This window comes from Mustela nivalis (assembly GCF_964662115.1).
Source record: "Mustela nivalis genome assembly, chromosome: 10".
NCBI lineage: Eukaryota > Metazoa > Chordata > Mammalia > Carnivora > Mustelidae > Mustela > Mustela nivalis.
The window spans coordinates 38,685,254-38,701,052 of record NC_139029.1 but is presented as its reverse complement, the minus strand read 5'-3'; the positions used below and the strand labels follow the sequence as shown (position 1 = coordinate 38,701,052).

Here is a 15,799-nt window from a genome sequence, read left to right as displayed (position 1 = left end):
ATCACATATATTTGAAAGAAAGATGAAATTAAAGTTCTTTTTCAGACAGTAACGGTAAGATCAAAGAAAATGGAGATTCTAGAAAAAAGTCTTTATTTGAATTAGGCTGCTTTGTGAGTTAATGTGGATTAACTATGAGAATGAATTATTTTCCTTTGCTCATGCTTATGTACAGAAAATCCCTATACATTTTTATTATCTCAGTTTGTGAAATAAAATTGTTTCTAAGAAAATTATGGGGAAATAAAAAATAAACTATTTTTTAATTCAATATTTATTTTTCTTTCATTTCATTGTCCATAGTGGACAATCACTCTGGATGCTGGGTACCCAACCCATGAATAGGTAGGTCAAAAGGAAGACTCAGTCTCAGGAAATGTACAAACTTTGCAACATGGAGGGTGAATTGCAGGGAGACAACAGGGTAAGTGGAAAGAGCACTAGTTTTGACCTAGTCTTGAATACAGAATACAGAATATTAGTCTTAAATACAGAATACAGGTCTGTCACTTTGTCGCATGACTTTGAGAAAATTCTTAACTTCTCAGAGTAGTTTTTTATTCTGTAAAATCTTTGTAAGAATGAGATTGGGGCAACTGAATTACTACACTTAAACTGCTGGTACTGTGTTTCACCTTGTGATTCACACGTGTGCTATATTTTGGAAATTCTTCCTATGGGATGGCAATTAAAAAAATACATTCAATTCATGTGACTACGGATAATTCTATTCCTTACCTAGCTAATTCTGGTCTAAATACAGACTATTGCATGAGAGTTGTATGCCAGGCTATCTTCATCTAAAAAACACAGGATGAGCCTAGATCTTTGGAACAGGATAGTGCTCTTCTTTGTCTTCAGGGAATACAAAAATGGAGGCCTTGGTCTATATGGTCATTTCACTAGCATCTACTTTATAGCACAAAATAAGCAATCTTACTTTATAATTTCAGGGTTTAATGCACCTTGCAAGACAAGTCAATGCTCTATTACAGTCCAGAAGATGATATTTTCCCAAGTCAAAGTTAAACGTATCCCACTGTAACTTTTCCTCCAGTGACAATTACAAACTGTCACACTTCATTATATAGTCTTTGATTATTCTTGTCTAAAGGCCGTTCAATTTCTGACTATAAATTGAAATTTAGTAATTGGTGTTTCAATAAAATTTCTTCACTTATAAAAGTATTTTAAATTGACTATATTCAAAGCCGGACTCAAGTTTTTAGGTCTAAAAAATAAATGTTATGCTGCAGGAATAGAAAAGTTTTTATTTGTCATAACTAACAAAAAACGCTTCTCCTTTCCTTGGGATCTATAGTCTCACTTTTCTCAGCTTCTACGTTCACCCAAGTCGATCTCAGCGCCCGGTTACCTCTGTGTTATCGAGAGGTTGAGGATGCACGAGTCAGGGGGCCTGGGATTGAGTGTGCCGGTGTGTAAGCAGGTTTTGTATTGAGGCTGAGCCTAAAAGAGTGTATATGAAGTTGTTCCTTGGTTAAGCTTTGTTAGAGAGAATGCACGTTTATGAAATTCTGTTTGTAAAACGGGTTTTGAGAGTATTGAATTGGTTTGTGGGGCTTTGTGTGTACTTATGTGACTAACCTCGTTAAGGCTTAGAAGCTGATCCCCGCCCCAGCCAGAAGGAGGCAGTACCCTGAGGCCTTTGCTTAATTCCAAACTGGAATAACCTGATGCGGGACAACTAGCTCCCGCAATTGCTAGTTGGGGACTCTGCCAGCGGCGCGCGGACGCCCGCCCGGTAGTCGCGCGCCTAGCGCTTGACAGGAAGGCAGTCACGTGGCAGCCGCAAAGCGGCGCTTTGCGACCTCGATGACAGGCAAAATGTGCGACAGCCTTGGCGCCGGCCAACCAGGGGTGGAGGCGGCGGCCAGGGAGGAAGCGGAGGAGGCGGAGGCGGCCGTGGGGTTCACCCGCCTGCTCGTTCGCCTGGTTTCCCCGCCCCCGCCGGTCTCACCGCTGCCGAAGGGAGCCGGTTGCGCGCTGTCGTAACCTGCCCTCATCCTGGCCAGCAACAGGAAGACCGGACCCCCATCCAGACCAACCTCCCTGTCAGGGCGGCTGCGGCGCGGGCTCTGCGGGGCGCAGGCGGGCAGCCCGGGCGCCTGAAGGTTACCGAGTGCATGAGCGCCTAGCCTCCCGCGCTGCCCCGCCCGCCGGCCCGCCGGTCCGCCCGCCGGCTCGCCCGCCAGCCCTTCGGCGCCCGGCGGCGGCGGCGGCGGCGGCGACGGCCGCAGGAGGCGCCGTTTCCTTCCCAGGTGCGCGCTTCGCTCCCGGAGCCGCGGAACTCGGCGGCCGCCATGGCGTCCAACATGGACCGGGAGATGATCCTGGCGGATTTTCAGGTAAAGTATATGGCCCCCTTCCTCTTCCACCTCCAGCCTCGGTGGTTCCCGGTGCCAGAAGGGTTGCCTCTTCTCAGGGTTTGTTAGAGCATTGCGGTGATGTGTGGTTTGGGCTTTTATACGGTACGTGGCGCGCGAGTACGCGCGCGCGCGCGCCTGTGTGTGTGTGTGTGTGTGTGTGTGTGTGTGTGCTTTTTATATGGTACGTGACGTGTGTGTGTGTGTGTGTGGTGTTGAGCCATGCGGGAACGTGCAATTCATGTGCTGGGTTGGGTGTATGTAGAATTTGTTATGTATGGATTTGCAGGGTGAGGGGGTGTTAAAATTCTTGGTTTAGTGTATGTGTGTGGACTGTGTAGTGTGTTCTGTATTTTGTGGAGAATGGGTAGAATTTGGGGATATAAAGTGGGGCTTTTAAGTATGGGTTTTTTGGGTCAGGAGTTTCGGGTTGTTCTTTGAGGAGAGTGTGCTGTATGGAGTGTGGGTGTGGAGAGTGTGGTGTTGTGGGTGTGGTGTATTGTATTAAGGGGTGAGTAAGGAGGAGGAGGCGGTGAAGGTAGTGGTGAGGATATGGTCTTTTTCAAGGAGAGATAAACATTCGAGACTTTGCCTTATTGGAATCTTTGGAGGGTATGAAGATAATAAGGATGTGTCAGATAGACTGTATATACAAAAGTATCCTTGGTGAATTCTTAACCTTAATAAATTTACACATTTGTGGATTCCCTTCTCCTACAGATTTGAATTGCTTGGTTTGTCTTCTAACTCCAGGAAAAATTTAAAGGATAAGCAAAGGTTATTCCTTCACTTAGCCCAACTGTAGTTACACTAATATATGAGTATCTTAAGGAGGCCCTTTGAAAATAGAGTTGTACCCGGTCATGAAAGACTTGGTATTAGAACTAATGCCCTGTGCACTCCATCTTTGCCTTTTGAAGTTTGATGAAGAAAGTATTGTTGTGAGATATTTTTAACCATTCACATTAGCATTAACTAAGAAGCTACTGTTATGTATAGGCAGAATTTTCTAACACTGTCATCACTACATGGTCTAACACTAGCATAGTAGGTGATAGTTTTTCTTACAGAGATTTTGATTGGCTTCTCATTTCCCTCTTTCTCTGATTTTCCTTATTTCATAACTTAATATTGTGATGGTCATTTCCAGAGTTTGCTCTTTATCTTACCCAGTAGGAGTATCTGATTTATTGGGAATATGGATAGATCTGTATTTGACTATACCATAACTTCCAAGCTCAGACAGAAAGAATTGTTCTGAAAATAAAAGTTGACCACAAGATTTTGGTGTTTTGTAGGGTTACGACTGGCCTGAGATTTTAAAACTTCATTTATTTATTTATTTTTTGCGTGAGTCTTTTATTCTCTTTTTGTTTTTTTCATTCACAAGTCTTTTATCTAAGTGGAATGTGGTTGTATGAAAAACTCTTTTTAGGAGTATTTTGTCCTGTTATAAAGCTGCTTTATAGAAATGGCTTTGGACAACAGTAATCATAGTTTACCTCACTAAGTTTTAAGGTAATTATAACTTTGTTTTGATTTCCCCTATTTTTTTTTTTTACTTCCTTTAACAACTTGTAGCTGTTTGTTTTCTTTCTCTCTCTCTTTTTAAAATATTTTATTTATTCATTTGACAGAGAGACAGAGATCACAAGTAGACAGGCAGATTGGGGGGGCATGGAAAGCAGGCTCCCTGCTGAGCAGAGAGCTGAATGTGAGGCTCCCTCCCAGGACCCTGAGATCATGACCGAGCCTAAGGCAGAGGCTTAACCCACTGAGCCACCCAGGTGCACCAGCTGCTTGTTTTCTTATTTGTAACAATTAGTGTGCTTACTGTGAACTTTATATTCTCCAAGGACAGGAAATTTAGGATTCTTGTACTCAGAGACAAAGTAAGATTTTCCGACAAGTATTTGGGATTTTATCTTGGTTATATTACTACATTCTGCTGTTTTTCTCTTCAAACTGATGGCACTGACCTGAGCAGTTGTTTACAGAATGGGAAAAAGCTATGGTATTCTGTGGGGCTCGATCCCAGGACTCTGGGATCATGACCTGAGCTGAAGGCAGAGGCTTCAACCCACTGAGCCACCCAGGCGCGGGAGAATGCCATAGCTTTTTCCCATTCTGTAAACTACTGTTCAGGTCATTGTTTGCCAGATGGTGAAAGTTTATTTCATATTGTCAAGTAGGTAAGAACACTATTGGTAGAATGAAATGTACACATAAATAAAATATTTATGAGTAAAAAGAATACACATAGAGAATAATACAGGTACAGAATAAAAAGTACACACATATTAAGTCCATTAGCCTTTGTGTTTTTAGGAAACTTGTATACCTCTCGCACATGATTCCAGATCGTTTTGCTCTTGTGGACTTACTTTTAAAATCAATTATTCTTTCTTTCTTTTTTTTTTTTTTTAAAGATTGTATATATTTATTTGACAGAGACATAGGGAGAGCGGGAATACAAGCAGGGGGAATGGGAGAGAGAGAAGCAGGCTTCCCGCTGAGCAGGGATCCTGATGTGGGGCTTGATCCTGGGACCCAGGATCATGACCTGGGCTGAAAGCACACGCTTAACGACTGAGCCACCCAGGCGCCCCAAAAGTTATTCTGTCTGTTTTTTAATATTATATAAGCTTCTTCTAGGATTAGCTTTTAAAAATTAGCATTTAGGGGCACCTGGGTGGCTTAATGGGTTAAACCTCTGCCTTCGGCTCAGGACATGATCTCAGGGTCCTGAGATGGAGCCCCGCATTGGGCTCTCGGCTCCTCAGGGAGCCTGCTTCCCCTTCCCCCTCTTCCTGCTTCTCTGCCTACTTGTGATCTCCCTCCCTCTCTCTCTCTCTCTCTCTCTCTCTCTGTGTCAAACAAATAAAATCTAAAAAAAAAAAAAAAGCATTTATCCAGTTATCAGTAACTAGGTTATTTTAAACATTACAGTTCAAGTCTTGTAATGTAGATACTTGATTGATGGGCTTTGCCTGTATCTGTGCAAATCAGTTTCTCCCCCAAATTGAACACATGAGTGTGAAATTAATAGTGATTTTGAGACCTCAGTACTGCCTTTGTAGAAAGGAACATGATTTTTCAAAAAAAAGTTTTTGTTTAAATTCCAGTTAGTTAATATACAGTGTCATATTAGTTTCAGGTGTACAATAGAGTGATTCAGCACTAACCTGCAATGCCCAGTACTCATCACAAGTGCACTCCTTAATCCCCATTACTCATTTAACCCATCTCCCTCATCTACCTCCCCTCTGGCAATCATCAGTCCCTTCTCTATAGTTCAGTGTCCACTTCTTGATTTGCCCACCTCTCCTTTTTTGAGAAAGGGAAACGATTTTTGAATATCACATTTTAAATAAGTTGTAGATTTAGCTGATTGCTAGGTAATAAGTTCTTAGAAATACAGTACCTAAATATGGAAAAACTATCTTTTTTTAAGATTTATTTATTTGAGAGAGATCGTGGGCACGTGCTCTTGCATGCTTATGTGGCGAGAGGGGAGGGTCAAAGGGTGAGGGAGAGGAGAGAAGCTGACTGCCCACTGAGCACAGAGTGGACTGGGGCTCGATCTCACTACCCTGGTATCATGACCTGAGCTGAAATTGAGTCCCATGCTCAATCCACTGAGCCACCAAGGTGCCCTGGAGAAACTTTTGAGAAAGATAATTGTATATTAACTATTTCAACTCAATGGAAAAAGGACTTCTGTTGAAACCAATCAGTGGAGTAGTTAACAATCCTAATTTAAAAAATGAATTACCTGGTTTCTTAAAATTGGACAAGTAGTGGATGGAAGATTATACCTCAGACTTAATGAGATAGGTTTGGGATTTTGTAGATCAGTCAACTTATTACAAAGCAAATGTATTACAAATTGTCCTCTAAAAGATTCCCATCCCCCCAAATAAGAACAACTTTCAATTAAAAATTTTTTAAAAAGATTTTATTATTTGACAGGGGGAGAGAGAGTGAGAGAGCGGGAGCACCAGCGTGGGGAGGGGCAGAGGGATAGGGAGAAACAAACTCCCCTGTTGATCCAGCACAAACTGGATCCCAGGATTCCAGGATCATGACTTGAGAGGAAGGGCTTAAACTGACTGAGCCACCCAGGCACCCCTCAATTAAAATTTTTAAAAAATTGTGGTGAAATACATATAACATAAAATTTGCCATCTTAACTTTATATGCCATTTTTAAGTTTCCACATAAAGTACATTCACATTGTTGTGCAGCCATCACCACTATCTCCAGAACTTTTTTTACCTTGCAGAACTGTAACTTTAACCATTAAAGAATAGCTTCCCATTTTGTCCTGTTCCCTAGCCCCTGGCAACTACCATTCTATTTTCTGTCTATAAATGTGAATATTCTAGGTATCTTATATAAGGGCAATCACACAGTATTTATCCTTTTGTGACTGGCTAATTTTACTTAGCATGATTTCTCCAAGGTTCATCCTTGTTGTAGTATGTGTCAGAATACCCCTCCTTTTTAAAAGAATGAGCACTGTCTAAGGTTATACCACCCTGAAAGCGCCCCATCTTGTCTAAAGGACTGAATACTATTATGCTGTTGATACAGTATGTGTGTACAGTAGTCCCCCATTATCTGTGGTTTTGCTTTTCATGGTTTCAGTTACCCTTGGACAACTGTGGTCCAAAGGTAGATGATCTTCCTGATGTATAACGAGAAGGTCAGTAGTAGCCTAATGCTGTGTCATAATGTTTAGGTCATTCTCCTCACTTTATCTCAACATGTAGGCATTTTATCATCTCACATCATCAAAGAAGGGTGAGTACGGTACATACAATAGGAGATTTTGAGAGAGACCATATTCATATAACTTCTATTACAATATACAGTATTGTTAAAATTCTGTTTTGTTATAGTTATTAATCTCCTACTGTGCTGGATTTATAAGTTAAACTTTATCATAGGTATGTATAGGAAAAAACATAACATACGTAGGGTTCAGTACTATCCTTGGTTTCATGCATCTATTGGGGGCCTTGGGACATAACTTGTAGATAATGGGGGACTGCTGAACCACATTTTGTTTATCCATTCATCTGTCAATAGACACTTTCATGTTTTGAATATTGTGAATCATTAATGCTGTTATGAATGTGGGTATATAGTTAATTGTGTGAATCCCTGCTTTTAATTCTTTTAGGTATATATCTGTATGAATTACTGAATCATATGGTATTTCTATTTTTAATTTTTTTGAGGAACTGCCAGCCATAGTGGCTTACCACCAAAAGTTTGGAGACAATGACAGCATCATGTTTAATGAATTATTTGTAAATTCAACTCTGGGGAATGAGTTTAGACTTGTAGTAGTCTAAGAAAAATCAGGGTTTTTTTTTTTGGGTTTTCTTTGTTTTTTTCAGATTTTACGTATTTGTCAGAGCACAACCAGGAGTAGTAGTAGGCACAGTTGGAGAAGCAGGCTCCCTGCTGAGCAAGGAGCCTGTTGCGGCTCCATTTCAGGACCCTGGGATATGAACTGAGTCGAAGGCAGGCACTTCACTGACTGAGCCACCCAGGTGTCCCCAGAATCAGTTTTAAATGTAAATAGTGTTAGCACAGTATATTATTGGTAAAGGAATGAATAGAGTAGTACACCTACAGTTCTGGCCAGCCAGAGCCAGGAGGGGGTGTAAAGAAATTTCCTGGGTTTAAAAAAGGCTGGCATCAATGAATCAGGACTGTTTTTTTTTTTTTTTTTCTCCTCTTTTCTTCCTTAATGTCTTTTTATAACAGAGATGCATTCAGGTGAAAGTTCCAAATCTTGTTCTTTATATGTAATTATAGAATTCTTTGCCTTTTTTTTTTTTTAAGGTTGAAGCATAGAGCAAAAATCATTTGATCAAACTTTTGAGATATATTTGGTTTGCTTATAGATGTGAAAATAACTATCCAAATGGAATTGCAGTTGCTATCGAATAATTTCAGTAATACTTATTATTTTGGACCCATATGAGCAAAAAAACGAGTATTCTGCTTTCCCCCTTAACCTTTTAATTACTGTAATGCTAATTTCTTTTTCCTCTAACGTACATTTTTTTGGAATACAAAAAGGGTGCTATAGCTGTTTAGGTTAGTCTCACATATTTTTCTTATTTATATTTCTCTGTTAGTGTATAATGTAGAGGTACAGATAATAGCTTTACTCAAGTCAAGGAAAAAAAGGAACAACTTTTACCTGTAGTAATATATATTTTTTAAGCAACAAAACCTTATCTGCCTTGCTGAAAAAATATTTTTTCTGAACCTAGTTCTAGTGGTTATAGATTGCGTCTATTTCTTCTCTAATTTGACTTTGATTTTGTTGTTACTTTCAGTTATGTTTCCTGGATGACACTGTTGTGCCTTTGTTTTCCTCTCCTGGTTTTTCAAGCTAGTAATACCTTTGCTGCTTAAATTGCCTTATGTGTTTTCATATATTGGACTATCTTTTAAGTTTTCTTTTGCCTATCTATCAACTTCTCTTGGAAGCATGGACTCTTCCATGACACTCCAGTAAGTCACTTGAAATTAGTTTCTGCCCCTTCATAACATTTCTTCCTTCTAAATGAAGCTGTGAATCTTCTTTCTTTTTTAGTTTGACAAACTGTGCAAGTAGAAATGGTATTGATCTGCATGGATAGGTATCTTTTGTGATGTTGTGGTTTGGGGACCAAACTAAGTATCCATGGAACATCATATTTATATCCTGGGAGGTTACCTTGGCAAGATATTGAGTACTATGGCTGAAAATAGTCTTGTTACTGTCCTTTTTTCCTTTCTCTGCTATCTTCTTTATTCATTAGAGGGACAGGTATTTTTTGTTTGTGTTTGGATTGTTGGTAATTGGAATAATGAAATTTGGCATATAGAATAATAAAGTTTAGTAGTTATTTAGTGGTTAAGAGCATGGACTTTGAGGTCAGATTGCTTGGATTTAAATCATAGTATGCCACTTGTACATCTTGTGATTTTTGACTACTCATTTCACACCCCTGCCTCAGTTTCCCTTGAAAAATGACTTAATGTATGTAAAGTTATTAGAACAGGTGTCTGGCATAGAAAGAGTTCAATAAGTTTTAGTTATTTTCATTTTTGATAATTTTAAGGTATATACTCATTCTCTGTATTTTTTTCCTTTTGTGGAAATTGAGGCCAGAAAAAGGAAGTGGGGGCGCCTGGGTGGCTCAGTGGGTTAGGCCGCTGCCTTCGGCTCAGGTCATGATCCCGGGGTCCTGGGATCGAGCCCCGCATCGGGTTCTCTGCTCGGCTGGGAGCCTGCTTCTTTCTCTCTCTCTCTGCCTGCTTCTGATCTCTCTCTGTCAAATAAATAAATAAAAAAAAAAAAAAAAAAAAAAAAAGAAAAAGGAAGTGACTTGTCCAAGTTCATGCGTTGGTTTGAAATAAAGATTTTATCCAGGTACACGTAAGAGTGTTTATTTTCTAGCTTAATGTGTCAAATGGCTTGGATTTCTAGAGGAAAAAAAGACTCACCATTCAGAAATTTCTCCAAATGATAAAATTTACATACAGTATGAAAATTTACATAGAAAAAACAATACCTGGCATATAGCTAGACATGCCAGAAGGGAGGGAGGGTCTGGCACCTTGATTGTTCCTAGACTAGCATTCATTCCAGTCTAGTGCCATGCTTCTAAGTTTACAGGTGGTCAGAAGCCATGGAATGAAGAGTCTTTAGATTTATTGAGCATGGTTGGATTGATGCCTCTTGTTTGCCAGACTAGGTTTATGAACTCTGTAGATGAGGAGTCAGGAAAATATAGCCTATAAGCTGGCTACCTGTTTTTATCCATAAAGATTTATTGGAATACAAGGATAGGTATTCATTTACCTGTTGTCTGTGACTGCTTTCTTGTTGTAGTGACAGAAATGAGTAATTGAGACAGAAACTTCATGGTGCACAGGCTTAAAATATTTACTGTCTGGGCCTTTAATATAAAATTATTTCAAGACCCCTTCCCCCCACAATAAGTAACTTCTCTTTCTAGGTTTTAGTAATTGCAAAGTGCTAAAACATTGAATGCTTCATGAGTAACATTATATGGTTATATACCTCTATAGGAAGCAGTAGTTAGAACATTGCACTTAGGCAGACTAGAGCTCTAGTTTTTTGCTTTGGGTTTTTTTTTTTTTTTTTTTTTTTTTGGTTCTGGTTCTCTGAGCAAGTCATTTGTCCTTTCTGGCTCTGAGTTACTCATTCTATGAAATAGAGATTTGTCTAAAGTTATATGTACCTGAAAACAGGACTGGACTAGATCAGGTATTCATAATAGAGTCTGGATAATCACTTGGCACCAGCGAGGTTTGAGGACATTCAGTTATAATTTAGGTAATTTGTCTGGATTAGGGATCGGCAAACTACATCTTGAGGGCCAAACTACTACCTGTTTTCATCAGTAAAATCTTACTGGAAGACAGTCATGCATATTTGTTACATATTGTCTCTTGCCACTTTTGACCTCAGTAGCAAAAGTTGAGTAGTTAGTTGATTGCGCGGCCTTTTACCTTGCCCCCTTAAAGTAAAGCTTGTGATCCTTGATCTAGATAAGTGGTGTTCAACTGTGGGTGATTTCTGTTCCCAGGGGACATTAAGCAATGTCTAGAGACATTTTTGGCTTTTGCAGCTGGGGGATGCTGCTGGTAGTTAGTGAGTAGATGCCAGGAATGCTGCTAAACATTCTGCACAAGACATACCTTTAAAATGAAGAATTATCCATTTTAAAATGTCCAAGTGCTGAAAACCCCTGATCTAAATTACTGGTTCTCAAACTTGAATTTGTATAAGAATAATGTGAAAGGCTTGCTAAACTGTAGGTTGCTGGGCCCCACCCCAGGTTTCTGATAGGGTAGATTCTAGGTGGGGCCTGAAAATTTTCATTTCTGTCAGATTCCCAGGTTAGGCTGCTGCTGATCCAAAATCTACATTTGGGAATGACTGATCTAGATGACTTTAGACGTTACATCCATTCCTGTGATTTTTTTGATTTTGTGGGGGTTTTAAAATTTATTTATTTATTTATAGAAAATCTTTTTTTTTTTTTTTTTAATTTTGTTTATTTATTTGGCAGACAGAGATCACAAGTAGGCAGAGAGGCAGGCAGAGAGAGAGAGGAAGAAGCAGGCTCCCCGCTAAGCAGAGAGCCCGATGTGGGGCTCGATCCTAGGACCCTGGGATCATGACCTGAGCTGAAGGCAGAGGCTTTAACCCACTGAGCCACACAGGCTCCCCTGATTTTGTGGTCTTAAGTACTGTTCCATTTTTATGACTTAGGAAAATTGAGTATTTTATTATATGTCTTATGCCTGGTGTGGGGCTTAAACTCATGACCCTGAGATGGTAGGGCTTAAACTCTGGACCAGCTGAGCCAGCCAGGTTCCCCCGGGCTCTGTGCCTTTATAAAAGCCCTTATTTTTTGCAGCCCTCTAGAAAAATTTCTAATTATCTCTCAAAATCTATCAGCTGCCTTTTGCTGATAACATTAGTACCATGTGCCCAGTTTTAGGGTTAATAATTTTGTCTTATGTATCGTTGGTATATTACTCTTCCTTGAGTCTTTTTAAATAATTTAAAAATATTTATTTATTTATTTTAGAGAGATTGCACATGAGCCAGAAGGGCAGAGGGTGAGGGAGAGGGAGAGAGAATCTCAAGCAGACTCTGTGCTGAACACAGAGCCTGATGCAGGGCTGAATCCCAGGACCATGAGCTAATGACCCGAACCAAAATATAGAGTCAGACACTTAACTGACTATACCACCCCCGTGCCCCTCTGCTTTTGAGTCATATGCCAGATTGTCAGTAATCACTTTACATATTTCTTCTCCCTAATGTCAGCTCTTTAAGTGAACAACTGCCTGGGTCTTAACCATCTTTTTCTGCAATATCTATAAGAGGTTCTCAGTGAATATTTTTTGAAGGAATATTATGAATATTAGCTGTTAGGGTACAAATAGAGTAGAATTGTAAGTTTGCATGTACAGTTGACCCTTGAACAATGCAGGGGTTAGGGGCACCAATCTGCCACATATTTGAAAATGCAATATATAATTTTGATTCCCCCCAAATTTAATCAGTAATGGCTTATTGTTGACTGGAAGCCTTACTAATAACATACGCTGTCAATTAACATGTATTTTATATGTTATATGTTTTTATATGTTGTATTTTTACAACAAAGCAAACTAGAGAAAATGTTATTAAGAAAATCATAAAGAAGAGAAAATACACAAATAGTACTGTATTGAAAAAAATATCCAGGTGTAAGTGGACCCATGCAGTTAAAATGTGTAGTTGTCAAGGGTCAGCTGTTCAAGCATCTGTCATTTGTTGACATATGATTTTGAATAATAAAATCTGTCATTGAGAATAAAAATGGCGCTATTTTGTTAAACTGAGGATTATAACTTTAAAGTGACCAATTTATAGAGAAATACAAAACACCTCTGTTCTCGTTTAGCTTTTATGGAGGGCTCAGTAAAGTATTGTGGCAAAATACAGGGCTTGAGTTCAATAACTTTGGGAAATTCGAATTGCTCTGTGTCAGTCACTATTCTTGATTTTGGTTTCACTTTCAACTTTTTTAAGGCAGAAACTTAAATTTCAAATCAGATTTGTTTACCATGTTAAATCATTAGCCATTGGCTTTAAGATGAATTTGAGATAGTTTTAAGAAGCAGTTTGTCAGGGGTGCCTGGGTGGCTCAATTAACTGTCTGCCTTTGGCTCAGGTCATGATTCCAGGGCCCTGGAATCGAGCGCCACGTCGGGCTCTCTGCTTGGTGGGGGCTCTGCTTCTCCCTCTCTCTCTGCACCTTACCCCACTTGTGCTTGTTCTTTCTCTCTCTCTCTCTCAAATGAATAAATAAAATCTTAAAAAAAAAAGCAGTTTGGCAGCATTTACAGAGTAATTGTGCCTGTCTTTATACTTATTTGTGGTTATAGAGAAATAATTGTGGTAGAAATGATGAGATGTCAAGTTGTGGTAAGAAAAGCAGAAATGTTTGCAGGTTATGTGTGTATGTTAATGGTTTTAGAGTTAGGTTTCAGGCACCTGTTTTTTTCTTCTTCCTTTTTACCTTGGTTCCCTGGACTCTTTAATGATTGAGCTATAACAGTATAATGTTAGTGAGAGGAAAGCTTTATCACATGTGCCCTCTTGGCTACCCACTTTCTTTCTCCCAAGGGAAAAGTAGTGGTTGAATTTGTTTTTTTAAATACAATTTTAGCTGTGTAGTAAAATGAGGTAGAGACAAAATTGAGCATTTTAATTTTAGGTTTAATGGGGGAGGAATAATAAAATTAGCACTTAGCTTTTGATTGCTAAGTGCAATCAAAAGGCCACAAGTAGGCAGAGAGGCAGGCAGAGACAGAGAGAGGGAAGCAGGCTCCATCCCAGGACCCTGGGATCATGACCTGAGCCGAAGGCAGACGCTTTAACCCACTGAGCCACCCAGGCGCCCGGTTCTGCTTTTTTTCGACAACATTTACAGACCTGTGTACACCTACACTTGAGTGTGAAAGGAGGCAAATTTGCAACCTGTGTGGGCACAAAGCGAAGTTGTTAGAACTTTCAATGGTTTGTTTGAGAAGTGAGAGGATGGGAGTTCATAATGTCTAATGGCTCAGTCCTTCCTTTGGGGGAATCTTTATTCCCTACTCACTGTCTAAAGCAAAATCACTGACTCAGTGGGGTCCTCAATTCATAGAGGTTTTCCTAAACCTGGGCCTGGTTCACCATTGGTTCAGCCAAGCCAAAACTGATTGTGTCTGCTTGTCTTCTGGGGCTGTTTAGCCTCTGTGCTAGCTATGCAGAATGATAGTGGATTTGATTATTTTGTTCAGTGGATAGAACTCAAAGGCTGTTCTTCTAGCTCTGGCTAATACTCTCCTTCATGAAACTTGTATTTCTACTGCCCCTTGGCCTGTTGCCAGTGCCCTAGCTTTTTGGTCTGCCACTTGGAAGCTGTAGACTGGCAGATTAAAGACAACTCTCTTTGAAGCTGTGAACTATGGAAACAAATTATAGCTGCTGATCAGACTGTCTGGATCACTCATGTAGATCCCCACAATAAGGACCTGTTTTCTAATGAAGTCTACTAAAATCAAGCTTCTGATGGAGTCTACACTGCCCAGAGCCATCATTGTTGTCTGGGTCCATCCATCATATTAGATGTGATAACACATCAGCTATTATAAACTGGGTGTAGACTTAAGGACTCTTTATTTCTGATGCAGATGGTAGCATTGCTGTACTTGTGATTTCTGCCAGAAATTGACCTGCTTGTCACATAATGAGAGAAGCCACATTTCATGGGATGTCACCCCTGCTTGCTTTTAACAAATTTAATACATTGGATCTTTGATCTCGCATTCATAAGTATCAGTGCTGCCTCACTGCTGTTGATACTTTTTCTGGTTATGGTGTTGCTCTTCTAGTCTTATTAGCTGACTGGCCACACCATTTTGGCCTGTGAAACTTACCTTTCTTATGTTTTTTGGCTTTCTGGACCATTTGCATTCTGACAGTGGTGCACTTTTTCTCTTAGAAGCCACTCAACAGTGACCTTGCTAATCAAGATACTTGAGGGACCTTCCATGCTCCCTACCATCCACAGGCATTTGGATAAATGTTGAATGTTGAATTTTTATTTTTTAATTTTTTTTAAGGAAGTCACTTAGGCCACTGAATGCAGCTATGCCCAGAAAGGGATCATCTCATCTTGGTCACTTCATGACCCAGTAATTGGTTTGGAAGTGGTGGGAGGTTATATAGCCCTGTTTTGAAAATTCAGAGAAAAAAAAAAGATTTATTTATTTGTTTATTTGAGAGAGGGAGAGAGCAGAGGGGCAGAGGAAGAGAGAACTACAAGCAGACTCTGTGTGGAGTGCAGAGCCCAATGTGGGGCTCAGTCTTTGGACCCTGAGATCACACCCTGAGTGGAAAGCCAAGAGTTGGATTCTTAACTGATTGTGCCACCCCAAGCATCCCTTGAAAATTCAGATTCTATCCTATTTCTGGGCATGAAGCTTCTTTTTTCCTCCTACCTACAGCACAGGGCCAGGCTATTGGTATACCTTTTTAAAAATTTTTTTATTTTTTTGAGAGAGTGAGAGAGAGAGCACAAGCCAGGGGAGGGGCAGAAGGAGAGGGAGGAGCAGAACCCCCATGGAACAGGGAGCCCCATGTGGGACACAGCCCCAGAACCCTGGGATCATGACCTGAGCTGAAGGCAGATGCCTAACCAACTGAGCCACCCAGGCACCCCTCTTGGTACACCTTTTATGTGGTGGTTTGCAAAAGTTGGCTTAGGGATTCAAACTTATTCTCATTCAGCCACCTGGATTCTCATGTTGGTTTGACATGGTCTAGA

The 15,799-nt window shown here is 40.1% G+C and overlaps 1 protein-coding gene across 1 annotated transcript in view; it reads left to right on the top strand.

The window, feature by feature from the left end:
- Positions 1-1,838: 1,838 nt before the first annotated feature.
- The window catches only part of FAF1 (Fas associated factor 1), a 481,294-nt gene continuing 467,333 nt past the window's right edge, over positions 1,839-15,799 (top strand). The window contains exon 1 of the mRNA XM_082688355.1: positions 1,839-2,366. Coding sequence (XP_082544481.1) covers positions 2,322-2,366 — 45 coding nt within the window. The 5' untranslated portion in view covers positions 1,839-2,321. The remainder of the gene's footprint in view (positions 2,367-15,799) is intronic.